A 25123-nucleotide genomic window follows, 5' to 3' on the forward strand; every position below is an offset into this window, starting at 1 on the left:
ATGTCATTGAGAACATCTATTCAACGTTCATCAAGCTTGGCCAAATCTGCTATTGCTTTGAGGTCAATCAGAACTTTTGCAACCACAGCAGAACCAGTATGTAAACTTTTATGGAAAGAATTGTCATCTTTTAAGCTGACTTCTTTTTTTTTTTTTGTATATATATAGATTGATTACTAACTATTCCCTTTTTTTTTTTATTATTCCTAGACATTGAAACAAAGGTTAGAAGAAACTTTACCTGAGAAAATTGATCAAGTCAAACAGTTGAAGAAGGAACATGGTAAGACCGTTATTGGTGAAGTCTTGTTGGAACAAGCATATGGTGGTATGAGAGGTATTAAAGGTTTGGTTTGGGAAGGATCTGTTTTGGATCCAATTGAAGGTATACGTTTTAGAGGTAGAACCATCCCTGATATTCAAAGGGAATTGCCCAAAGCTGTAGGTGGCGGTGAAGAGCCTTTACCAGAAGCATTGTTTTGGTTGTTATTGACTGGTGAGGTACCAACTGAAGCTCAAACTAGAGCGTTATCTGAAGAATTGGCTGCTAGATCCAAATTGCCACAACATGTTGAAGAGTTGATTGACAGGTGTCCCTCTCATTTACATCCAATGGCTCAGTTTTCCATTGCTATAAATGCCTTGGAATCAGAGTCTCAATTTGCCAAAGCTTATGCAAAAGGTGTAAATAAGAGCGAATACTGGAAATACACCTATGAGGATTCTATTGAGTTGTTGGCCAAATTGCCCGTTATTGCTGCTAAGATTTATAGGAATGTTTTCAAGGATGGTAAATTACCAGCTCAAATTGACCCAAAATTGGACTATGGTGCCAATTTAGCTAATTTATTGGGTTTTGGAGAAAATTCAGAATTTTTAGAGTTGATGAGATTATACTTGACTATTCATTCTGATCATGAAGGTGGTAATGTTTCTGCTCACACTACTCATTTAGTTGGTTCGGCTTTGTCTTCACCATTTTTATCTTTGGCTGCTGGTTTGAATGGATTAGCTGGTCCATTGCACGGTAGAGCAAATCAAGAAGTTCTTGAGTGGTTATTCAAATTGAGAGATGAATTAAAGGGTGACTATTCAAAAGAAGCAATTGAAAAGTACTTGTGGGAGACCTTGAATGCTGGAAGAGTCGTTCCAGGTTATGGACACGCTGTTTTAAGAAAAACCGATCCAAGATATACTGCTCAAAGAGAATTTGCATTGAAGCATATGCCTGATTACGAATTATTCAAGTTGGTTTCAAACATTTACGAAGTTGCTCCTGGTGTATTAACAAAACACGGTAAAACCAAGAACCCATGGCCAAATGTCGATTCCCACTCTGGTGTATTGTTACAATACTATGGTTTGACTGAAGAGTCATTCTATACTGTATTATTTGGAGTTTCAAGAGCATTTGGTGTTTTGCCACAATTGATTTTGGATAGAGCAGTTGGTATGCCAATTGAAAGACCAAAATCATTTTCAACTGAGAAGTACATTGAATTGGTTAAAAACATTAAAGCCAATGGTAATTAAAGAAGCGGGAAAAAGAAGAAAAAAAAAGTATTTGTGAGTAAAAGATTGAGAGACAGAGAGACATGAAAAAAAAAAAATGAAGAAGTAATGAAGGATTAAAACAAATGAAATAACGAATCAAAAGGAAAGTCTGTAGAATCACCATCATTGCTACACAACAACCAACTATTAACCACCACACCCCACACCCCACACCCCACACCCCACACTCACGACCATGTGTATTAAAGGAGAAACAATTTGTTCAAACTTTGTTGAAACTTTTGTTGAAACTTTGTTAGTAAGTTTTTTTTTTTCTTTTGAACTTTCCAAAGTGTATTTATTATTATTATTATTATTATTATTATTATTATTATTATTATTGTTATTCTTTTATCATTTATTTATATGTAAAGAAGTAGCGACACAACACTATGGACACTATCGAGTAGAGCGAGATAGTTGAGCAGAGCGAGATAGTTGAGTACACTGATCGACACTATCGACACTACCGACACTATCGAGCAGAGCGAGATAGTGGAGCACACTGACCTTTTACATACATAGCTTAGACGTGTAAATGTTCTTTGTAGGAGACACTATCGAGCAGAGCGAGATAGTGGAACACACTGATCGACACTATCGACACTGTCGACACTATCGAGCAGAGCGAGATAGTGGAGCACTGACCTTTCCATACTTAGCTTAGACGTGTAAATGTTCTATGTAGGAGACACTATCGAGCAGAGCGAGATAGTGGAGCACACTGATCGACACTATCTCATTCTACTCGATAGTAAAGCACTGACCTTTACATACATAGCTTAGACGTGTAAATCTTCTTTGTAGGAGATTTATACAAGAAAGTATATGTATATAAATATGTGCTCTTTATGGACATTGAGCATTAAACAATAAGCGATGATGCAATAGAGTATTAGTATTATTAGGCTATTACTTGAAAAAAAGTATGTTTAATACCAATACATTTACAAAAGAGATGATTAATTCGAGCGTGGTATCTTGCATTATCGCTCGGTCCTTTGGAGCCATTTTGGTCGAGGTGTAGGTCGCCTTGTCGCTCGGTCCTTTGGAGCCATTTTGGTCGAGGTGTAGGTCGCCTTGTCGCTCGGTCCTTTGGAGCCATTTTGGTCGAGGTGTAGGTCGCCTTGTCGCTCGGTCCTTTGGAGCCATTTTGGTCGAGGTGTAGGTCGCCTTGTCGCTCGGTCCTTTGGAGCCATTTTGGTCGAGGTGTAGGTCGCCTTGTCGCTCGGTCCTTTGGAGCCATTTTGGTCGAGGTGTAGGTCGCCTTGTCGCGCTACTTGAAAAATTTGAAAAATTTGAAAAATTTAATACTTCTTTTATGAATGATTGTGAGGTCTTTTGTTAATGATGCTGCTGCTGCTGCTACAAACACTAACCCTACTACGAAGCTTTACCACTGGGTCGCCCTGTTTTAATGTAAAATTATATTCCCAAACTCTATTACTTCCTAAAACTCAATTTAGTCCTAAAATTCCTCAAAATGAACAACGAGATTGTTTAATCCAATCAACAAGTGAAAACCTTTATAAATGGCAGTTAAGTAGAGATGACTCAACAACTACAGGAAAGTTTGTACTACACGACGGACCGCCCTATGCTAATGGAGACTTGCATATGGGACATGCTTTGAACAAAATATGTAAAGATATAATCAATAGGTTCCAACTAATTTATAAAGGTAAAAAAGTTAAATATCAACCAGGATGGGATTGTCATGGCTTGCCAATTGAATTGAAGGTAGAGGGCAAGTTGAAGGATTCAGACCTTCAAGAACCAATAAATATAAGAAAAGCATGCAAAGAATGGGCCCAACTACAAATCGAGAACCAAAAGCACCAATTTCGACAATTGGCTATAATGACTGATTTTGATAAGCCATATACTACAATGACTCATGAGTATGAGATTAACCAGTTAAGAGTGTTTTGGAAACTAATGCAGTTGAATCTTTTGTCGCGGCAATTGAAGCCTGTTTGGTGGGGGTGTGAGACTCAAACGGCATTGGCTGAGGCGGAATTGGAGTATAACGATAATCATAGTTCAGTGGCTATATTTGTCAAGTTCCCCTTGGTGAGTGATGAAATAAGAAACAAATTCTTAGGTGATGCTGTTGATAAAAAGTTGAAGTTATTGATTTGGACTTCTACTCCTTGGACGATACCTGCTAATAAAGCAGTATGCATCAATAAAGAAATGACATACACATTGATTGAAAATGATTACGAAGCTTTAATCGTTGCAAAAGATTTAGTTGACAACGTTTTGAAGATGGCACCTGAGGGCGGAAATTATAAAGTGATTCAAGTCAATATACCAGGTTCCGAATTGGTGAATCAAAAATATACTAACCCTGCTAATGAAGATAACGTTGAACGCTCTGTGCTACACGGAGATCACGTTGTGAGCACTGCAGGTACAGGATTAGTACATAACGCACCTGCACACGGTCGTGAAGATTATTTAGTTGCCAAACAGAACAATATCCCTTTGGAAGAATCATTTGTTGACAATAAAGGGCGATTTGTAAGTGATGGTGCGTTGCCTCCTGGCTTTGCAAGTTTAGCCTCACACAAAGTGAATAACCCTAAAACGAATATGCTTTGTGTTGATATTATGAAACTGCATGGCATGATCTATCATGTAAACAAGAGTTTTAAGCATTCGTATCCTTACGATTGGAGATCACAAACTCCAGTTATACAAAGAGCTACACCTCAATGGTTTGTTAATGTTGAGAGCATCAAACCGTTTGCATTGAAAGCTTTGGAAAACGTTGATTTCATACCCAACGTTGGATTTAATCGATTGAACTCGTTCATTGGAAATAGAAATGAATGGTGTATTTCGAGACAAAGATGTTGGGGTGTCCCGCTACCGATTGTTTACAATATCAAGACTAATGAACCATTAATGGACTTAAAAGTGCAAAAGTATATAATTGATAAAATCGAGGAGTATGGAACAGACGAATGGTTTGTCAAAGAAGATGACATAAGTCGATGGATTCCTGAACATCTCAACGGAACACATTATTATAAGGGACAAGACACTATGGATGTGTGGTTTGACTCGGGTACTTCTTGGACTACATTGCAAAATAGTTTGGAGGAGTGCAATAATTTGAATAAACCATTAGCTGATGTGTATCTTGAAGGCAGCGACCAACACCGAGGATGGTTTCAGTCTTCTATATTGAATAAAGTGATTTTCTCGGGTAATACAGAAGATAGTGGCGAGACTACTACATTTGAGTCTATGGCTCCGTTCAAAACCGTTATTACCCATGGTTTCATTACTGATGGCAAGGGACAAAAGATGTCTAAATCTAGAGGCAATATATTCACTCCTCTCCAAGCTATTGAAGGTACAAAGAAGCCATTCACACCACCTCTAGGCACGGATGGGTTAAGATTATGGGTTGCATCTTCTAATTACAAGCAAGATGTCAGTTTCAACCCCGAAATTTTAACGCGGGTCTCTGAGATGAGCAAGAAATATCGACTTACTTTTAAATATATCTTGGGGAATTTGCACAATTACAAAGAATCAAACCAAACAAGCTTATCTTTATTAGACAAGTATATCCTACACACCTTGTACGTTTTGCAAGAAACGTGCACTGAGAATTATGAGGCCTATAATTTCTCGCGAGTTGTTAGCTCGATCAATACCCATGTCAATTCCGTGCTTAGTGCATTTTACTTTGATGTTTGTAAAGATTGTCTATATACTGCTAGCATAGACTCACCTAGACGACAAGCTATACAATTTGTGTTGAATGAAATTTTGAAATGTTATATATTGGCCTTAGCGCCAATACAGCCTTTATTAGTACAAGAAGTGTGGAGCCAGTATTCCAAGGATAGTAGAAATGAGGATGTATCTCCTTTCAAAGAGCCAATTGGCAGGTTCCTACTACCCAAGCTGTATAAAAATCAAACGATAGAAGATCAATTTTCGAGATTTTTTAAATTGAGAGAGTCGGTATTTAAGCAAATTGAATTGATGAAGGAAAACAAATTATTCAAGAACAAACTAGAATTGGAAATCGAGTTTTTAGTGAGGGACAAACAATCTAACATCTACCAATTCTTGAAAAATAACGAAACATACCTTGATGATTTGTTCTTGGTATCCAAGGGATCACTTGTACAGGATGGCAACTTGGATGCAACCGCTATGATTGACGGTGAAGAAGTTGGATTTTCCATTAGATTATCCAACGAGTATAAATGTCCACGGTGCTGGAAATTCAATGCAGAGAAGAAGGACACACTATGCAAAAAATGTCACGACGTAGTTATGTAAATAGATGTAAATATATATATATATATATACACACACAAACTTATCTTATATAAGACTACCAAACCCGAACCCAAGAATCAACTTCAACTCTTCCACCACCCACAATGTAGTACTGGTCGATTAGCTTTTCCACTAAACGCTCCCTATCTCTCTCTCTCTATCTTCCCCAGCAGGTAAGGGAAAATAAAAGTTTAAACCAAATGGCGCGTAAAAACCTCGAATGAAAAAAAAAAAATAACAAAACCATCAATTCAAGATACCTTTCCAGAAGTCCGTTGTATCATACTGGCCCTAAAAAATGTCGTCGCAGCGGAAGATAAACGGGTACCTCGACCGTAGAAAAGATCTCATTCATCAATATAATTCCCTGTTAAACTCATTCAAGTCGGAACTCGAATATGAAGCGTATGCCAATCTTTTCTATATTTTGCAAAAACTAGATGAATACAAATACCAATATGCCGTTGTTAAGTCATATTTGGATAGTCAAACCCAGAATTCAAACGTATCAATAAGTATACAAGAATCGTTGAAAGGAGTTGAATTAAAGATCAAAATGCTAGAGAGTGAGATTTATCTTGAGGATTTAATTATGATCGAGCCAAATTTAGCTATCATCAGAAAGAATTTATTAGAAAATGCAAGTGAAGGTGGTAAGATTTTATACCATTGGGAAAAACTGAATCCAAAGGAACCATGGAAGTTTTTAGATGAGAGAATATTCGATTTGAAAAAGAATCATTAGGGGGTGTTGGTTGTTTTTATTACCCTTTTTATTTTTTTCTTTTGGCAGGTTCTCTACCAATCTTTCTCTTTATTCAAGTAAAATTGTATTACTATTATTATTATCATTATTATTACTATTACAAAATCTGTTATTTCCTACAACCACTTTTTTATTCCATCTATGGTTTTCGTTCACTTTTTACCACTCATTAATTGTGTGAGTAGTTGAGAGCTTGAAGATTGTGGGTTGAGGGGACCAGAAGATGCTAAAGGTCCTTCATTGGAAATGCCAGGAACTTTACCAGTGAAAAGTCCTGGTGGTGGTGGAGTCGACGTGTTAATTCTATTGCTGGATTTAATCATGTTTATTTGGGGCTGTTGTTGTTGTTGTTGTTGTTGTTGTTGTTGTTGCTGTTGCAATTGGAGCAACAATAATTGTTGCTGAGCTTGCTTTTGCTGCTCTTCTGATTTTTGAACCATTTGCGCCATTGCCACAATTGGCGTTTGATGTTGTTGTTGTTGTTGTTGTTGTTGGCGCTGCAACAAGGCTTGTTGCTGCATTATTGGATGGTTTTGATATGCTAAATGATAATTCTTAATAGGTCTCAATAAAAACCTCTCTATAACTTGACGTGCAATAACTTTTTCATCCTCGGACTTTGTATCGTTACCAAAATCACCTTTAAATGCAAACAACGGAATTTTATTACTTGTACTCAATTTTTTGAATTTAACAGACTTGATATCATCCAAACTCTTCAACTGTTCGCCAAGCTGTTCAATAAACTGTAATACAGAAGTGTCATCTACATCCATATCATCAGGCGTAATGATGGTAGCGCCGGTGCTGGTGTTGTTATTAGAGTTGTTGTTAGCCTTGGAGCCCTTTGTGCCAGTGGCCCTAGACTTTGTTTCTTTTCTCTGTTGTTGTTTATGATCACGAGCTATTTCGCCCAAGGTTGGAAATGCCGCGGAATTGGCCAATGGGATATTGTTATTGACTGTTGGAGAATTGGTTGCAGATGCAGTGCCTGCGACATTAGCCCAATGTGCTGTAGCTGGCAAATGCTCTCTCGCAGATTCGTAATGACTTTGAGTTGTTGTTGCTGCTGCTGCTGCCAATTGGTTTTGCGGTTGCTGTTGCTGTTGCTGCTGCTGCTGCTGTTGCTGTTGCTGCTGCTGCTGCTGTTGCTGTTGCTGCAGTTGCTGCAGTTGCTGCAGTTGCTGCAGCAGTTGTTGTTGTGATTGATGGGGATCATCATCGGTTATTTGATTGAGTTGATGGTGTGAGATATACGATTCTTCGCCAAATGAAGTTGTATGCGGTCTTGATGTCATTCCCATCTTGATACCCTGTTGCGTTGAAAGATCCTTTCTTGTAAATGAGTCTGCTTCTTCACCTGGTTCATGCAAGAACATACAATTTGGATTGGGACAAGGATGGCCACGCAAATATGATGAGCAGTATTTGGTTGTACCGTGTGCAGCTCTCAACACTCTTCCGTCACATAGTGATCCATCTAATTCTGTAATACAATTCAATGCATCTTCCTTCCTGGCAAAAGTCACGTAAACAACAAGTCCTGGATTTTGATTGTTATTGTTGTTGTTGTTGTTGTTATTATTATTATGATGTGAAGAAAGTCCGGAATTCAGGGGATTAGGGTTCTTTTTGTTGATTACTATTTTAGAAATTTTACCATATTGTCCAAAATACTTATCTGATCGTAAAACTGCATGTAACTCTTCTGGATTGCATGGTGGATTTAATCCTGTTACATACACCAAATTCTTCTGCACTACTCTTAAACCAGATAAATGTTTTTTGCTAGCAATGTCCAACTCCTTTTTCTCCTTTTCACGTTGTTTCTTTTCGCGATCGCGTTTTTCCTTCTTTGATTGTAGTACCTTGTACTCTTCGGGACTAACTGTTTTGTATTCGACACTTTCGTCATCGTACAATCTCCGGCACCCGGGACACCTGCCGTTCAATTCAGGATTTTGTTTGATGTTGTTGTAGCAAAACTGACAAATCTGGTATCCACAGGGACAAGGTTTAAAGTTTTTGTCGGAGATATCCATTTCCTCGACACATAATGGACTATGATATCTATGGTTAGTATCGATGCTAAATAAATGCCAAATAAATGCCAAATCGATGCTAAATCGATGCTGCCAAATCGATGCTGCTAAATCGATGCTGCTAAAGCGATGCTGCTAACTGATGATTCAAAATTTCTCTCCTTTTTTTTATAGAAAAGAGATGCTTACAAATCTATACATACCAATACTCCTCCTCGTCATCACTGATAAATGAATCGTTCGATATCATAGCTACTAATCCCCTTTGATTAAAAGAAACCTCTATTAATTTGGTTGTAAAAACTGCTGCTAATCTTCTTCAAGGGCTTTTTTTGCCAACCATTTTTTACAACCAAAATCAAAATTTAGCTGCTTGGTAGCGTTTGGGTTAGGTGCACGACTTTGATACCTAATACAATATAATACAATACAATACAATGCTCTCACTATCGAGCAGAGCGAGATAGTGAGAACATAGTGTCTACCTTTACTCCTTTACTCTCCTCTCTTCTGCCTACCATTTACTGTCTACTGTCCACCATTTACTGTACTCTATACTTTGCTCTATACTATGCTCTATATGATGCTCGATATAATGCTCTATACTATGCTCTATACTATGCTCTATACTATGCTCTATACTGTAATCTATACTGTACTCTATACTGTACTCTATACTCTATATACTTTATGATTCCCCTCTATTTTGTTCTATATTCTATTACACTCTATATTTTACACTGTATACTCTACTATTTATTTTATTATACTCTACTATATATTTTACTACGCTGTGTATTCTTTTACACTGTATACTCTACTATACTCTACTCTCTACTATACCTATACTCTACTCTCTACGATACTCTACTCTACTATACTCTACTCTCTACTATACTCTCCTCTACTATACTCTACTCTTTTGCTATTCTCTCTAGTTTCTTACTAATGATTTATTCGACTCTGTTAGTGAAACTATCTCATTCTGCTCGATAGTCGATAGAGTAAAGACTAACAAGCTACCAAGTATTGCTCCACTATCGAGCAAAATCGTGGGTTGTAACTAGTCAATGTGCCCCACTATCTACGCTCCACTATCGAGCAAAATCGTGGGTTGTAACTAGTCAATGTGCCCCACTATCTACGCTCCACTATCGAGCAAAATCGTGGGTTGTAACTAGTCAATGTGCCCCACTATCTACGCTCCACTATCTATGCTCCACTGTCTCGCTCTGCTCGATAGTGGAGCATACTGTCTACCTTTACTCCTTTACTCTCCTCTCTTCTGTCTACCATTCACTGCCTACTATCTACTACCTACTATCTATGAAAACACCTGAAGATTTGGTTCAGGTAAGATTTAAGGTAAACAAAGCTATATCACGCTGACTACCAAATGAATCAAGCAGCCAAACTAATAAAGGATGTGGAGAAGAACAAAATACATAAACAGATATCGCGTAGTTTGCAAGTTTATGGAAGTTTATCTCGCTCTGCTCGGTAGTGTCACTAGTGTCACTAGTCAGTGTTACTCCACTATCTCATCTTCTCATTTCCATCATCCTCTCTTGTACCCATGCACTTTTAAACCTGTCATTTCCACCTCGCTCTGCTCGATAGTTTTAAAACTTTGTTTCATTTTCGCACCAAATTTTATTTCTTCCTCATCACCTTTTTGAGATGGATCATAACCACCTTCTTTTTTCATAAACGGTATAAACGATAGTCAACATCTAGTTCAAGAAATGTTTATTGTTGAATTGTGGGAGTCAATCTTCGTACCGGGTACAACGCCTGCTTTAATCACAGCTACACATGTCTCATTTATCTTGTTAATCATATCGTTAGTGGCATTAATCTTTTTATCAAAATCTATACATTTTGTTAATTTATTGGTTATTGCAGTCTTGTTATATGCTACAGTGGTATGGTTTATTGGAGAGCTACAAAGAGTCAAATTACAGAGCAATGAGGAACTAAATGAGGGGGAAAACGTAAATGATGAATCTGTTTCAACTGGAACGGCTAAACCTGCAAAGAATACACTCCATAAAAGAAAAACTTGATACAAAGACATCAGCAGAGACTAGATGAGCAAAGCGAGTCTAGTCGAAAGAGAGTAGAGAGTAGAGACTATAGAGTAGAGACACTGACACTGTAGACTGACACTGTAGACTGATACTAGAGGGCATCTCGTTCGAAAAAAACAATGTAAAAAACACAATCAATCAGTTACATTTAATCAGTAATTAGTCAAACTAATCAGTAGTAAATTAAATCAGTTGAATTACTACTGATTTATATTTAACCAGTATATGTCACTAGTCTTTAGACTGGCCACGCCTCTTGCAATAGTCCTTGGCTTAGGGTACTTTAACTTTGCGCTAAACTACTCTGTAGGGTACGATGTGTACAAGCATCATTCGCGAGCGGCGGGGATAGTGGTCTGGGTGATTTCCGGATTTTGCCAAGTATGCATCTTTGCATACTGGGCCCTTGTTGTTGTTGTTGGGCCAGGAAAGTCGCCACGATTCCCAGTTGATATCAGATCAGATACATTTCTTTGTGATGCAGGTGGGTTCCCATTTTATGACTCGCAAACTCAGTCACTTAAATTGGCCAGAACGTTTTATTCAAAGTATGTTGGGTACAATGTCCTTCGGTATGACCATTATTGTTTGTGGATAGGCACAGCCATTGGACTCAAGAACTATCTATACTTTTCAAGTTCACGCTCTGGTTTTTGGTTTTCTTTATAGTGCTGTTGGTCTACGCCAGCATCAACCACAACCACTACAACCACAACCACAACCACAATTACATTGTTATCTACATAATGAGCGGGTTTTGGATCCTTGCTATTGGGTCTCTCTTTTTGACGCATATTAGGTACATTTGCTTGAACATGACCACTTTGGATGATATCACTATTAAGCAGAAACGGAGGTACCAGCGATATCAACAGAATCAACAGAGCAAGACAGCATCCACCACTACATCTACTAATAACTACTTTAACTGCTTTAGCTGCTTTTCTTTCAAAGGGCCGCGCAGAGAAGATGGAGTGAGGTATGTCAGTATGAAAGTTGATGGTCTACGGTATGTGGTACAGTACGATGTAAGTGAGCGGCCTTTTGATTTTGGATGGAAGGTGAATTGGGTAAACTTTGTTAACCAAACACGCTGGAGCGAGGCAAGCACAAGAGAGTTTATTCTTTCGATAATCATTTTAGTGGTACCCTTTGCCGAGCTTTGGAAAGCCATACGGAAGACACCCATATGGAAGACACCCGTATGGAGTGGTGCTACCGATGATGAGAGACTTTTATACCTCTATGACGCCTACACTGAGCCGCTTGGTCCTGAATTTCTAGCAAAAATAGAGCAGAAAATTCTTTGTGGCGATGTAGTAAAAAAATAAACAACAAGTAATAAGTAACAAGTAATAAGTAATAAGTAATAAGTTTATACAATTAAAGAGTCAAATCATCATGGTATATGAGCAGTCACCATGTATATGAGCGATGCATCTCTTCACTCTGCCTCTTGATAACTAGTAAAATTTTTTTTTGAAAAAAGTTGTTTAGAATAAACTCTTGTCAAGCTTATTGACTTGTGTTGATGTAATCAAGCTCATTAACTTTTGTTGATGTAATCAAGCTCATTAACTTTTGTTGATGTAATCAAGCTCATTGACTTTTGTTGATGTAATCAAGCTCATTGACTTTTGTTGATGTAACCATTTGTATTTTGCTTACCAGTAGCGTAAAGTTGCAAAAGAAAAAAAAGGGTTCACCACCTTCTAATCCAAATTCAAATTGTTTGTTAATGAGTTTCAGAGACGCGCTTCAAAAGATTATAAATCAGCCTGAAAAGCATGAGTCGGTTTTGTTTTTTGACAAAAATGTGGTTATAATCAAGGACTTGTTCCCTAAATCGTTTAGACATCTACTAGTTATTCCAAGAGCTAGTGATGTTTCGCATCAACACCCCCTCGAGGTGTTCAATACTCATTATCAAGCATTCACCGGAGAAGAGCTATATAAACAATTGGGCGAATATGTTGAAGAGGCAAGATCTATGATTCTTGATAGTCTAAGCAAAGAGTTTAACATTAAAGAGGAGGATAAGGAAGCATTTATCCAGCGTCAATATGACTTTGTCAAAACGGGAGTTCATTCAGTACCTTCATTACGCAACTTACACATTCATGTTATGACTCTGGATTTTAATACACCTTATATGAAGAATAAAAAACATTACAATTCATTCAATACCAAATTCTTTGTTGCGTTTGAAGAGTTGGATCCTTTTTATAATGAAAAGTATTGCAATCTCGTCAACAAATTTTCCGATTTCGATTCCGACTCAGACGCGCCAATAAGTGGAGAGTCCGATGATGAACTGACAATGTTTATAAAACATTCCAAAGATGAGACTTTTTTGCAAAATCTCATCAAAAATACTCCTTTCAAATGTTCACTGTGTTCTGAAACGTTTGGAAACTCAATGGTCAGATTGAAGGAACACTTGAAAATTGAATTTAGTAAACGGTTTGACCTATTTGATTGTGATTTAGAGACATTAAAGATTAACAACTTTTGACATTTATAAATGCTACAACATTGATCAACTCAAATGCTACTAGTATTGACTAACTCATATGCTAATATCTTTAAGTTATACACTATCGAGCAGAGCGTTAGTGTTGTAACAAGCTACAAAGTATTGTACAGGTGATCAATATTGCTTTAATATTTAATGACCATTCCCTGTTATTTATAGTCTTGATAACATAAAGAGGGCAATGACTTTAAAAACAATTTACCATGATGATAAGAGAGAAGAAACTAGACCAGAGACTAGAGAAGAGACTAGACTCGCTTTGCTCGTCTAGTTGAAAGAGTGGTGGCAGTACTGTGCTCCACTATCTCGCTCTGCTCGATAGTGTCACAATTTGGGGCCATTTATTTTTTTTATTTTTTTTTTTATTTTTTTTTTTTTTTGCAATCATCTCAAACATTGAATTAAATGCTGGTTACAAGAATATTGGGTGGCATCTACCTATCTTCAATATCCCCCTTGAATGCTGAAGTAGACTTTAAGAGCGAGTTTGGTATTACTGCTATTCTTTCTGTGGTTCCCGGACATATCAAAGAAATATATACCACCAACTATAAATGGAAGCAAATCGATGTGACTGATGAAGAAACTACAAACTTGTTACCCTACTTTAATGAGTGTTTTCACTTTATTGAGGAGACTGTTGGTAGTAATAACGGTAAAGTATTAGTTCATTGCTCACAAGGGGTTTCTCGATCAGTTGCAGTGGTTGTAGCATACTTGATGAAGAAGCACAAATTAAACCTAGAGCAAGCTTTGTATGCGGTAAAGAGAAAAGTGCCCGATGCAGAACCCAATCGAGCATTTATTCAACAACTAGAGCTTTATCAAGCAATGAAATATCAAATAGATCCATTAAATCGGGATTACAAATCATACATTGCAACAATATCTTTGAAAAATGATCCTTCGGGACAATTATTACGAGAAACAATAATGAACAAGAGATTTGTATCAACAAAACAAACGAGTACCTCTTTTGACTTGCGCTGTAGAAAATGTCGTCAAGTTTTAGCCAATAACACCCATATAGAAAAGCATGATATCCCCGAGGCTGATTCGCGCCAATCTCAATTTATCAAGACTGCACCAAATTCAAGAAGAATTATATCAGTTCAAAAGGCAAGTGCATGTTCGCATCACTTTTTTGCAGAACCCGTTGATTGGATGAGAGATGAGTTGGAAAAAGCAGAGTTGGAAGGTAAATTCCAGTGTCCTAAATGTAGCTCAAAAGTAGGAGGCTACAGCTGGAAAGGTTCGAGATGTTCATGCGGTAAGTGGGTGGTGCCAGCCATACATTTACAAGATGCAAAACTAGATAAAATTTCGCTACAAAAAGAAAGCGATAAAACAGCAATCATTCAATCCACGAGCATATCATGTTCTGAGTAATCATTCTCATTGAAAAACTCATGCTCTTCGGTTCGAATTGACGCGGCAGTTGTGGGGTTGGTAGTGGAAGTTCGAGTTTCGCCAGCTTGATTCGAAAACAATCCCGTAGTTGCCCCGCTACTCATTACCATGTTTGTATTAGTATCGGACAATAAACTGTAGCCATCTTGGTACTCTACTTCGGAAGCCATAAACCCTTCTTCATCAGTAACTATTGATCGCTTTCTAGCTCTCAAATTGGATTCCTCCGGTTCCGAATCGCGATCTAGAAAATCATCACCATCTTCCTCTTCCTCTTCCTCTTCCTCCTCCTCGTCGTTGTTATTATCGTTGTCGTTGTCGTTGTCGTATTCATCATCATCATCATCATCATCGTCGTTATTCTCTGAATTGAGCTCGTCAGCGTTCAATATTTGTGCATCCAAGTCAATTTCGTGATTACTATTTGTATTCGCCGCCTCTAGATTCAAAGGCAAGGTGTTCATCTCGCCATCATTGGAATTTTCTTCTGCAATATTGTTTGCTGATACATCATCGATATGACTCAACTGAGAGTTGGCAAATTGTAATTCTTCCATAGTTCTTCCAATGCCCAAAGGCCTTAATACTGAATAACCTGTAGTTCTAACCTTTTCCATTTGGTGATTCCTCAAGCAAAGCAACGGACCTAGGTCTTCTATCCTATTAAAACCATCAGATCTTGACTTCAACAGATATTCAAGCCGAAGAGGATCAGGTCCAGAAAAATCGGCCGTATAAGCTGATAAAGGCGGCGCATATAGTCGCTTCAATTGGTTCGAGTCTGCTCTATTTCGAGTGCTAGACGTTGGCTTAAAAATAGACGACGACCCCGCACGTTCATTCCATAATCCATGCAAGCTTCTTGGATACAAGTCTGCTGAATACATTTCCACATACCCCCTTATGAAACAAAGAATAAAGATTAAAGATTAAAGATTAAAGAATAGTTTCTGATATAAAAGAAGAAAAAAAGATCTAGATTTATTGAAAAATAAAAAATCAAAATACAAAAATACAAAAAGAAGAAGAAGAAATGAAATAAATAAATGATATGGAGTCGAGTCTACAAAGTGAAGCCAAAAAATCTTGTCCTGTCTTGCCTTGCCTTGCCTTGCCTTGTCTTGTCTTGTCTTGTCTTGTCTTGTCTTGCCTTGTCCTGTCTTGTCTTGTCTTGTCTTGTCTTGTCTTGTCTTGTCTTGCCTTGCCTTGCCTTGTCTTGTCTTTCTTGTCTTGTCTTGTTACTCATTGTCAGTTAGAATGAATTCTTTTAGAATGTTTTCCTTTTCCTTTTCCTTTTCCTTTTCCTTCTCTATGGTGTTTAGATTCCCCCTTGGCTGTACTGGCCATACAAGACCTTTGTTATCTTTTACTCCATTAAATGCCACAATGCAACCATAACACAAATCAATTGGACTAGATGATTGAAGATCTTGAACAATTGTGTCATTGGGGTTTGCAAAGTACTCTGCTGCATATTGCTTTTCTTCTTGACTAAAAAGTGGCGCAGGCTCGCTCACAGTTATCATCTTGAGCCAATGTTTTGGATTATTGTAGATCTCTGTACCACAAACCTGACATAAACTCGTTGGGTTTACTAATAAAAGTGGTTGTGGGGGTGGCGGCCCCAATTTTTCAGCAATCTTCACTACAGTGGAAGTTGTCGATACATACCCCGATTCATCAAGATTTTCGAGATAATTGGCGAGTATCTCGCCAACAGTTTGGTTTTTGGACACTTTGGACTTGACATTGGTTGAACGCACTATATATTTTTCCAAATGCGAGAGTTTGGCGTATTCTTCCAACTCGACTTGAAGAAGATCTCGAAACGGGTAAATGATGCTGAATTGCTTGCAACCATACAGCTCAACGCGATTAACAATCTTCCGATGAATCATTGAACCACGCCCCTTAACTGTTAAGGAAAGGACCTCATTTGCTAGCCGACTCATTGAGTGACCATAAACAATAGTGCCGCACTTTTCTTCAAAAGCAGTTTTCAACAACAAGTGCTCACTAGCAATGGTTAGCAAATCCTCCGCAGATGATTTGTTAGAACAGCTGTTTAGTAGTTGACTTAGGGTAACACCATTGCTTTCGTCGTCGTCTACTTTGTGCTCCAAAGACGTAAACTCATGGTCAACAGTAATCGACCGCAAACTTGTTGAATCAATATAGGAGTCAAGCGATATAATCTTGACAGCACAGTTGATAGACGGAAATCTTTGCAATAACTCAACCAATATTCCCGAAACGCTTTTTTCCAAGGACTTCAATTCATACTCATCCAAGTTCACCACAACCAATTCAAATCCTTGTAACCCTCTATGCATTTGTTTCTGCTCCACTAATAAGTTCGCCAATACGTCCAACAAAACTAGAGAAGACGTTCCGCCAGAAAAGGCAAGCAATACTTTCTCTAAACCTTCGTTAGCAACTTGCCTTTTGTAGTTGACCTTATATTTCTCGCTTGACATATGTTTCCGCTGTTTACCTCGAATGAACCTCAAATAACAGGAGCAACAGTACATTTCGCTCCTATTTTTGAGTATAACTTGCTCAGTTTTGCATTTCTGACATATAATATCGCTAGACTGTAGGTATTCAACAGCTTTCATTATGTCTATAACTGTCTACAATCTTGTATAAAGTAATGATATCTAGACTGATTTTTCTTTTCTGCCTATGGGTGAAAAATAAATTTCAAAAACTGAGATGAGATGAGATGAGATGAGATGAGTATCATCTTATCGAGTGTACTCCACTATCGAGCAGAGCGAGATAGTGGAGTAACACCGACTAGCTGCCACCACTCTTTCCACTAGCGAGCAAAAAGCGAGTCTACTCTCTGGTCTACTCTCTTTCGACTAGACTCGCTTTGCTTTGCTCGTCTAGTTGAAAAAGTGGTGGCAGCAGTGTGCTCCACTATCTCGCTCTGCTCGATAGTGTGCTATGTAAAAATATACAGAATAGATTATCTTATACACAATATAATATTTTATACCGAATAAATCCTCTTCTTTTCTTCTTGTACACAGTTGAAACTGATGACTACAAAAGTCTTGACTCGCTATCTATCAAGTTTAGTAAAAACTCAACTTCAAGTCGTTTTCTTGCCTCAACTACCCAATCGTTGGCTAATCTTCTTGTCCATCCTTTCAAGTTGGCAGCTTCTTCAACGGCAATATCCAATTCACCTCTAACTAAACTTGACTCGATTCTGGCAATAACAGATTCAATATCTTTACCATCTTTCTTAACACCTTTTACAGGCATTAAAAGCTTGGAAAAAATTAATGAAGACAAGTGGCCCAATAAACCTGCATTGGGCGGCAATAAAGAGCTCGATCTCAAATCGGGCGCCAAATTCTCAAACCTGGTTAGCAATTGGGCAGTTGTTAAAATTGAGTGAGACGAGTCTTTGGCAATCAATGGAGTTAATTCCTTTAATGCCAAGTTTAAGATCTCATCGTCTTTAGACACCTGTGCCAAAGCGTCTATATATGGTTTTGGGCTCTTTGGTTTTGCATTCGCATCAATAGGAGCAAAAAAGAATGCTTTCAAAGCAGAAGCAGATCTTTGGATTAATGTCTTTTCGTGTGTTTTAACAATTTGGTCTTGGAAGGATGCTGCAAACTTTTCTAGCTCTTTGACTTTGTCATTCAATTTTTCCAAGTTGGCCAATCTACCGTTTCTTTCCTCGTTTATTCTTTCAGTTACCAATTTTTCAAATTTCTTTGTTTGCTCGATTCTAACCATTGAAACTGCATTTATAGCTGCTTGATTAATAGCTTCTCTAGCCGCTTTAACTTCTCGCTCCAACTTTTCATTCAATTTCTTTTCCAATTGCGCTTTTTCTTGGTTGTATCGAGCAAGCAAGTTGTCGGTCAATTCCAATTCCTTTTTCGAAAATGACGATGCCAATTCTGTTTGAGATTCCTTCAACTTGTTCTTTAGCTCATTGTCAAAAGTAGAGGTTAATGTATTCATTTTAGCCCCCAATTGGTTAAGACTAGCGCCAATAGACTTGACTAAATCTGAATTAGAGCTTGGGAGTAGACCAGCATCAATAGATTGTATAAAACTGTTCAAGGAGGTAATAATCTGTTTAACAGAAGAATCAACAGAGTCTGCGACATCCGAGCTGAGTTCAATCAATGGGAAGCGTGTTACATCTCGTGTAACGCTTTCAACTTCAACTGGTTTTTGTAATTGTTCAGCTGGGGTTAGTTCGGTTCCTTTTCTTTCGCCGCTTGGATGTTTCTTTAACTTATTTCTTGTATCTTTGAGAAACTCTTCCCCCTTGCGTTCCATGGCTGTTGCGATATGATCAAATTCACTATTTGAAAAAGAGGTTTTGACCTTGAAAAATTGCTGCTTCAAATTGAACCAAGCTTCTCGTATATCTTCTTTTGACACATTGTCAAACAGTTCAATAATTTGCTCGTGGTAGGGCAAGTCGTGGTCAATAACATAGTCCATAACCTTATCGTTCTTAGTTGCGATATATAAAACACCACCATAAAACACCACTGCCAAAAGCGAGGTTTTGAAAAGGAAACCAAACAAGGAAAATCTTTTGCCCTTTACTTCAGAATATTCAGGGAAACCTTCAACAACCTTCTTGGCCTTTACCTCTTGTATTGGTATAGGCTCTATACTGGGTGGTGTAACTAATGCCTCACCTTTTTTCACATCTGGTAAAAAGGGTTTTCCACCAACATTCTTCCCATTGAGCCTAAATGACGTAGAAGCAACCCAACGAATACCACTAGACCTTACTCTAACACTTGCTACCTTCAACATCTTATCAATAGCCCTACCAAATCGTACCTTGTTCCTCTCCTTCCAATGGTTTGATAACAAAACTCCCCTTTTTTTTTTACTAGAGTGAAAAATTTGGTGCGATTGAAATTTTTCAGTCTCTCTACCAATCACATCACAGGTTGACCAAGCAAAGGGGGTCTATACTTTGCAGGTTTTTAGTGTTGAGCTGAGATGTCAATTAAGCCCGTAGCTATTACGTCGCCACAACCGTCGACGCAAAGAGGTCAGACGACTCATTTATCGTATGACGTTGTGAATGATAGAGTAGCTTATGTCAATGGTAAGTCTATAATAGTAAGACCTAGTGATTTTAATTTTGAAAATTTGGAGGAAATGGTGGTTACGATTTTCTGTAAACATATACATCCTACGAGTGCAGTTAGATTCTCACCTTCGGGCTTTTATATTGCTTCTGGAGATACTTTTGGTCAAGTCAAGATCTGGGATGCTTCTTTGAAACAAGGTCAAGAGGTGTTTGAACAGCCAATGGTGAAAACCGAGCTTCAAGTGATGTCTGGTGCCATAAAGGATATTGCATGGGATGCCGAGAATAAGCGCTTGATTGCTGTAGGCGATGGGAAGGAGAAATTTGGTTATGCATTTACATGGGATTCGGGAAATTCTATAGGTGATATTCAAGGCCACAGCTCCCTGATAAATGCCGTTGATATCAAACGGCAAAGGCCATATCGTGCAGCTACTGTCGGTGATGATTTTGCAATGGTTTTTTTTCAGGGCCCGCCTTTCAAATTCGACAAGAGTTTGCGTGGACTCCATTCAAATGCTGTGCGCGACGTGAAATTTAGCGCTAATGGAGAGCACTTGGTTTCAGTTGGGTCTGATAGGTCAATTTGTATATACAATGGCAAAACGGGCGAGTTGGTTAAAAAAATTGAGAATGCTCATGATGGTGGAATATCCTCAGTCGAGTGGGTACCTGACTCAAATGAATACTTTATCACAGCATCAGCCGATGGCTCTTTAAAAAAATGGGACATCAATGAGGGCGTAGAGGTGGAAAAATATAAAGTATCAGAGCCTTGTTCCATCTCAAGGCAACAAGTAGGGTTGGCAGTAACAAACAAGTATGTGATTTCCCTAAGTGCAAATGGAGACTTGAACTATTTCAGCCATGATGGAAAACTAGTTCATGTCCTCACTGGTCATCAGTCTCCTGTAACAAAAGTTTTATTTCAAAAACCCTATTTATACAGCGGTGGCTCTGATGGTAAATTTTTGAAACAGGAAATTAACAGCAAAGGACCAAAATCTTTTCCAATGAATAATAATAAAGACCAGCATCATTCGAATTACTTGGTGGATATATTGGCAGATGGAGATTTCTTGTTCACCATAGGTTGGGATGATGTACTCAAAAAATGGGAGAATGGAAATGTTACAAATTCTGTAGAGTTGCCAAACCAACCAAAGCAATTGATCAAAATTGCACCAGGTATCATTGTGCTATTTGAGTCAGAAATCCAACTTTATTCGCATGATCTCAAGTTGATTGAAACGTTTAAGCTTTCTTTTATAACAACTAATCTTGTATCATTAACCGACTCCAGCTTATTGCTAACCAACACATCTGCAAATACCATAACAAAGCTCACAATTGATAAGGATTTGAAGATAAAACAAGCAGAGGGTCAACTTCTTACATTGAGATCACCTCCAACTTTGATTCGAGTATCACCAAATGGACAATATGTTTCCGTTGCCGATTCTACTGGGAAATACACTTTACTTGACGCCAACCTTGAGGTAGTGACAACAAGATGGGCATTCCATACTAGTAAAGTATTTGATGCGCAATGGACGAGTGATTCTAAATACTTAATCAGTGGAGGTCTCGACGGTGGTTTATTGTTGTACTCCGTTGAGAAACCATCAAAAGTGGTAAAGTATCCGTTGGCGCATGCATCTGGAGTTTCAAGCTTGACTTGGATAGATTACGACCCAGCAAAGAAAGCAGGAGCTTTTGTAAGTGCTGGTTTGGACGGAACAATTCGGACATGGCAAGTTGAATTATAAAAGAAGGAAAATAAAAAGGTAAAAAACGAAAAAGATAGAAATAGAGGTTGAATAGATTACTATAGAAGTAGAATGGATTACTGGTAGTAAAAAGAAGACCAAAATGCAAGTAATTGTCATTGTAGATGGTGGTAATGGTACTGGTGGTGCTGTTGGTCTCTGACTAAAAAGCCGTTATCTATGCGGCTTTAATATATGTTATTTTTTATTTTTCAATTTGTCTTTCTTCTACAGAGAAGGGTATTAGTTACTTTGGTTACTTGTGTTAGGTGTAAGCTGGTACTTCACAATCGAGTCCAATAGCCATGTCGAACAAGGAATATGTCACTATAGTTCTCGACTCATCTGAGTATATGAATTTGAAATCAACTCAGAATCAAACAAAGACGGATTTTGAGCTAGGATTACAATTTACGTTTAATTTTTTTAATCAACAATTGTTGAAAAATAGGAAGCTGGATAGGTATGCTTTTGTAGTATACACCCCTGGTGAGATTCAAAGCGTTTACTATAATGAGCCACTTTCTTTGAGAGTGGTTAAGGAATACTACAAACTTGCAGTGGATGCACATGAGAAGGGAGATAGCCATAGCCATGGTTATGGAAAAAACGATATCATTGACGCGTTTGGTGAAGCCTTGAACAAGCAAATAGCAAATAAGTTTGTTAGAAGTGTTTTTGTAATTACCAATGGTAGAGGCAAAATTACCGACCCTACTGCGAAAGTGGATAATTTCAAGCAAATTTGTTTGAAATATCTGGTGAGTTGTACATTTCTTTTAGTGGGAAAGAAGGATAATAATCTAACTAGAGATTACTTGTCACAAATGTGCAGTGAACTCGGCGACTACTGTAAAGTTTTTGACTATGCCGACTATGTGGAAAACTGGCGGGCTCTTAGGCTTATAAATCCTCGTAGCTTGTGCGATACTCATATGTCCTTTGCTTCTATTGGTGGTAAAGAGCAAGATACTCAAGGTATTAATCTCAGGGTTCAGGTTTACCCGGCAATCAGGGTGCAATCACATATTCATGGGCATGATTACATTGTAGAAGATAAACTGTCGTCACCCACCAAGGTGAAAAGAGATACAAGATATTATATGCTAAACGATCCAAACATTGCAAACGAAGTGTTTGACTACATTAAGGACCAGACAGAGTCTAAACAAGAGAGTACGAAATTATATTTGAAACGCGCCGATGTAAAGTACGGTTTCAAGTATACGCAAAGAGACATCTACGCTCTTGGACCAGAGATTGAGGAAGCTGCAACTTTAAGCACATCATGTGGTATCAATATCCTCGGTTTCATTAAAACCGACAGGTTATCTATTCCATTTTTCTCCGAGGAATCCTCTTATGTGATACCAAGCACTAAGTTTTACAGTGACAACAAAATTGCATTCAATTCCTTGGTGCAAGCTTTATTGGAGCTGAAATCTGCAGCAATTGTTCGCTATGTTCAAAAGGATTCCGATGAGGTTCAGATATGTGCTGCATTACCCCAGAAAATCGTTATAGAAGGGGATAGGCATGGGAGGGTGCTACTCATGATTAGACTCGCCATGAAAGAAGACGAGATGGTTGGACATTTCCCAAGGTTGGAAGAAAAAGATGAGACACTAGACATGGAAATGGAAAAGCTCATTTCCATCAAAACTCTTGCTAACGACAATACTAAACCCGATGAGCTTGACAATCCAAAATGTGGTTTAACACAGTCGAAAGCAAGTGTAGAGCGTGTAACTAAAGACACGCCATTAGAAAGAATACTTTTATCAACGTGTCCAGCAACAAAACGGTTCAATTATTATGTTGAAAAAATTTTATATCAAGCCTTGAGCAAATCGTCCCTAACCGATTTTCTTGGTGAAGAAAACTTTGTTGAAAAGTATTTAACAAAGGACGAAGCACATACGCTATTTAACATGGATAATATATTGGATGCAAAGCAGGCTCATTTGTATTCACACCGAGAGCTAAAAGAGGCAGATGTTATTAGCAAGACTTTAAGGAAACGGCTCGAAACTAAGTACAAATTGAAGGAAGCGCAACCTAAGAAGAAAAGAAAATTCATGCCTGTATTTGGAGTGGAGAATAATGACGGAAATTTCGATGAGTATTTTGACGTTGATGATATGCTAGCTTAACAAGGAACTAGGTTTCGTATCTGTTTTTTATTTTTTTTTTAATCCTTTTCTTTTCTTTTCTTTCCATTTTCAATCGATTATTATGAATAGCTTTTTCAAAGTTTAAATAATCGATTTTTCATATCGGCCATCCTATCTTTTGCAGTTCTCTTTCTGTGCGCTAATTTTGAAGAGCCGTCAGATCCAAAACTGTCGACTATTCTCTGATGCACATTTGTATGATCGATGCGTTCTTTTTCCTGATTTTGAATTTGTGCATACTCTTTCTCATTTACTTTGAGAATTGCTGGCAAGTCGAACAAACACTTATATTTTGATGTTTTGGCTTGTTTCCAAAGATTTAACCAATGCGTGGCTATTCCAAGCTCATCGTAACTTCCATCCCTTTTCAACGTTTTTCTCTGCTTTGCGATATTGTACATTAGCTCGTAAATATCATTAGTTGGATGCGACATGTATAAGTTATATGCTTTGCCGCTTGGATCTTGCAAGTTTAAAACGAACAATAAGTAGTCGGCCAAAATGACCGGATCAATGAATGAATTATGAACGCAACCAACGAGGCCCAAAGCTAGCATTGTTTCAGCGTTTTTTACAGTGGGCAAGAAAACCCCTGGAGTGTCATAAACCATGAGTTCCGGGTCTCTGGACAATCGTATTATTTCGCTTGTAGATCTGGTGACCCCTGGCTGCCCGCCAGTTTTTGCGACTTTTCGAATCTTTGTTGATATGGGCTCACCGTTGTTTTCATTGTTTTCATTGTTTTCTTTTCCCTCGTAACTACTATTTTTCAAACCCACCAGACGCATGGTATTAACCAATGTGGATTTTCCAACATTTGGCATCCCCACAATGACCAGTCGCAAGCCCAAGGGCGGTTTGGGATCCATGGATTGGTACATTTGTATCATTTTGTCAACAATCCTTTTGCAATCACCGAGACTTCGACAATCAACCAACATGTACTCTTCATTGTTTGATTTGTGCCACCTATCCAAGATGCTAGGTTTTAGTATCGACAAATCCTTTTTACTGTATAGTACCAATTTCCTCTTCATGGCCAAAAGCTTATCAAATAGCACATTGGTCGTGGCTACTGGTGCGCGACAATCTCGAACTTCCAAAACCAAATCCAACTGGGGCGAAAGATGTCCAAGTTTCGTCAAGGCTTTTTGATGGTGGCCCTTGAAATTGGACAATGTTACATTGTAGTTGGGAAACACAGTTCGAGGTATAAATTTCGTGCTCATCTAATAAACAGCAACTTGAAGAAGGTTACTTTTCTTGTCGACTTACAAAAGTTGCAAAATTGACAGTCAGTATTGCTCCACTATCTCGCTTCGCTCAATAGTCTCCTCATCTCATCTCATCTCATCTCATCTCATCTCATCTCATCTCTT

The 25123-nt window shown here is 38.1% G+C and overlaps 11 protein-coding genes across 11 annotated transcripts; 6 read left to right on the forward strand and 5 right to left on the reverse strand. All coding sequences in view use genetic code 12, as the record gives it.

Annotated features, from left to right (window-relative positions):
- Nucleotides 1-1533, forward strand: CIT1 (citrate (Si)-synthase; the record flags this gene model as incomplete). Its single annotated transcript, XM_049324748.1, has 2 exons — nt 1-96; nt 211-1533. The coding sequence occupies 2 exons, from the start codon at nt 1-3 to the stop codon at nt 1531-1533; spliced, it is 1419 nt and encodes a 472-aa protein (XP_049179529.1).
- A 1346-nt stretch (nt 1534-2879) lies between these two features.
- On the forward strand, nt 2880-6610 carry KGF56_003418 (isoleucine--tRNA ligase; the record flags this gene model as incomplete). The annotated part of the gene is made up of 3 exons (XM_049324749.1): nt 2880-2965; nt 3021-5856; nt 6182-6610. 3 exons carry the CDS (start codon nt 2880-2882, stop codon nt 6608-6610), a joined length of 3351 nt encoding a protein of 1116 aa, XP_049179530.1.
- A 173-nt stretch (nt 6611-6783) lies between these two features.
- On the reverse strand, nt 6784-8923 carry NOT4 (CCR4-NOT core ubiquitin-protein ligase subunit; the record flags this gene model as incomplete). Its single annotated transcript, XM_049324750.1, has 2 exons — nt 6784-8692; nt 8877-8923. 2 exons carry the CDS (start codon nt 8921-8923, stop codon nt 6784-6786), a joined length of 1956 nt encoding a protein of 651 aa, XP_049179531.1.
- Nucleotides 8924-12501: 3578 nt separating this feature from the next.
- On the forward strand, nt 12502-13278 carry KGF56_003420 (uncharacterized protein; the record flags this gene model as incomplete). The annotated part of the gene is made up of 1 exon (XM_049324751.1): nt 12502-13278. One exon carries the CDS (start codon nt 12502-12504, stop codon nt 13276-13278), a length of 777 nt encoding a protein of 258 aa, XP_049179532.1.
- Nucleotides 13279-13704: 426 nt separating this feature from the next.
- Nucleotides 13705-14614, forward strand: YVH1 (tyrosine protein phosphatase; the record flags this gene model as incomplete). The annotated part of the gene is made up of 2 exons (XM_049324752.1): nt 13705-14529; nt 14603-14614. 2 exons carry the CDS (start codon nt 13705-13707, stop codon nt 14612-14614), a joined length of 837 nt encoding a protein of 278 aa, XP_049179533.1.
- Nucleotides 14615-14657: 43 nt separating this feature from the next.
- Nucleotides 14658-15596, reverse strand: KGF56_003422 (uncharacterized protein; the record flags this gene model as incomplete). Its single annotated transcript, XM_049324753.1, has 1 exon — nt 14658-15596. One exon carries the CDS (start codon nt 15594-15596, stop codon nt 14658-14660), a length of 939 nt encoding a protein of 312 aa, XP_049179534.1.
- Nucleotides 15597-15947: 351 nt separating this feature from the next.
- Nucleotides 15948-17327, reverse strand: NCS2 (Ncs2p; the record flags this gene model as incomplete). Its single annotated transcript, XM_049324754.1, has 1 exon — nt 15948-17327. The coding sequence occupies one exon, from the start codon at nt 17325-17327 to the stop codon at nt 15948-15950; it is 1380 nt and encodes a 459-aa protein (XP_049179535.1).
- Nucleotides 17328-17760: 433 nt separating this feature from the next.
- On the reverse strand, nt 17761-19515 carry KGF56_003424 (uncharacterized protein; the record flags this gene model as incomplete). Its single annotated transcript, XM_049324756.1, has 1 exon — nt 17761-19515. The coding sequence occupies one exon, from the start codon at nt 19513-19515 to the stop codon at nt 17761-17763; it is 1755 nt and encodes a 584-aa protein (XP_049179536.1).
- A 192-nt stretch (nt 19516-19707) lies between these two features.
- Nucleotides 19708-21570, forward strand: KGF56_003425 (uncharacterized protein; the record flags this gene model as incomplete). The annotated part of the gene is made up of 1 exon (XM_049324757.1): nt 19708-21570. One exon carries the CDS (start codon nt 19708-19710, stop codon nt 21568-21570), a length of 1863 nt encoding a protein of 620 aa, XP_049179537.1.
- A 305-nt stretch (nt 21571-21875) lies between these two features.
- YKU80 (ATP-dependent DNA helicase) lies at nt 21876-23723 on the forward strand (the record flags this gene model as incomplete). Its single annotated transcript, XM_049324758.1, has 1 exon — nt 21876-23723. One exon carries the CDS (start codon nt 21876-21878, stop codon nt 23721-23723), a length of 1848 nt encoding a protein of 615 aa, XP_049179538.1.
- A 95-nt stretch (nt 23724-23818) lies between these two features.
- Nucleotides 23819-24973, reverse strand: MTG1 (putative GTPase; the record flags this gene model as incomplete). The annotated part of the gene is made up of 1 exon (XM_049324759.1): nt 23819-24973. The coding sequence occupies one exon, from the start codon at nt 24971-24973 to the stop codon at nt 23819-23821; it is 1155 nt and encodes a 384-aa protein (XP_049179539.1).
- Nucleotides 24974-25123: the final 150 nt, after the last annotated feature.

This window comes from Candida oxycetoniae (genome assembly GCF_023343755.2).
Source record: "Candida oxycetoniae strain CBS 10844 chromosome Unknown scaffold35, whole genome shotgun sequence".
Taxonomy (NCBI): Eukaryota; Fungi; Ascomycota; class Pichiomycetes; order Serinales; family Debaryomycetaceae; genus Lodderomyces; species Lodderomyces oxycetoniae.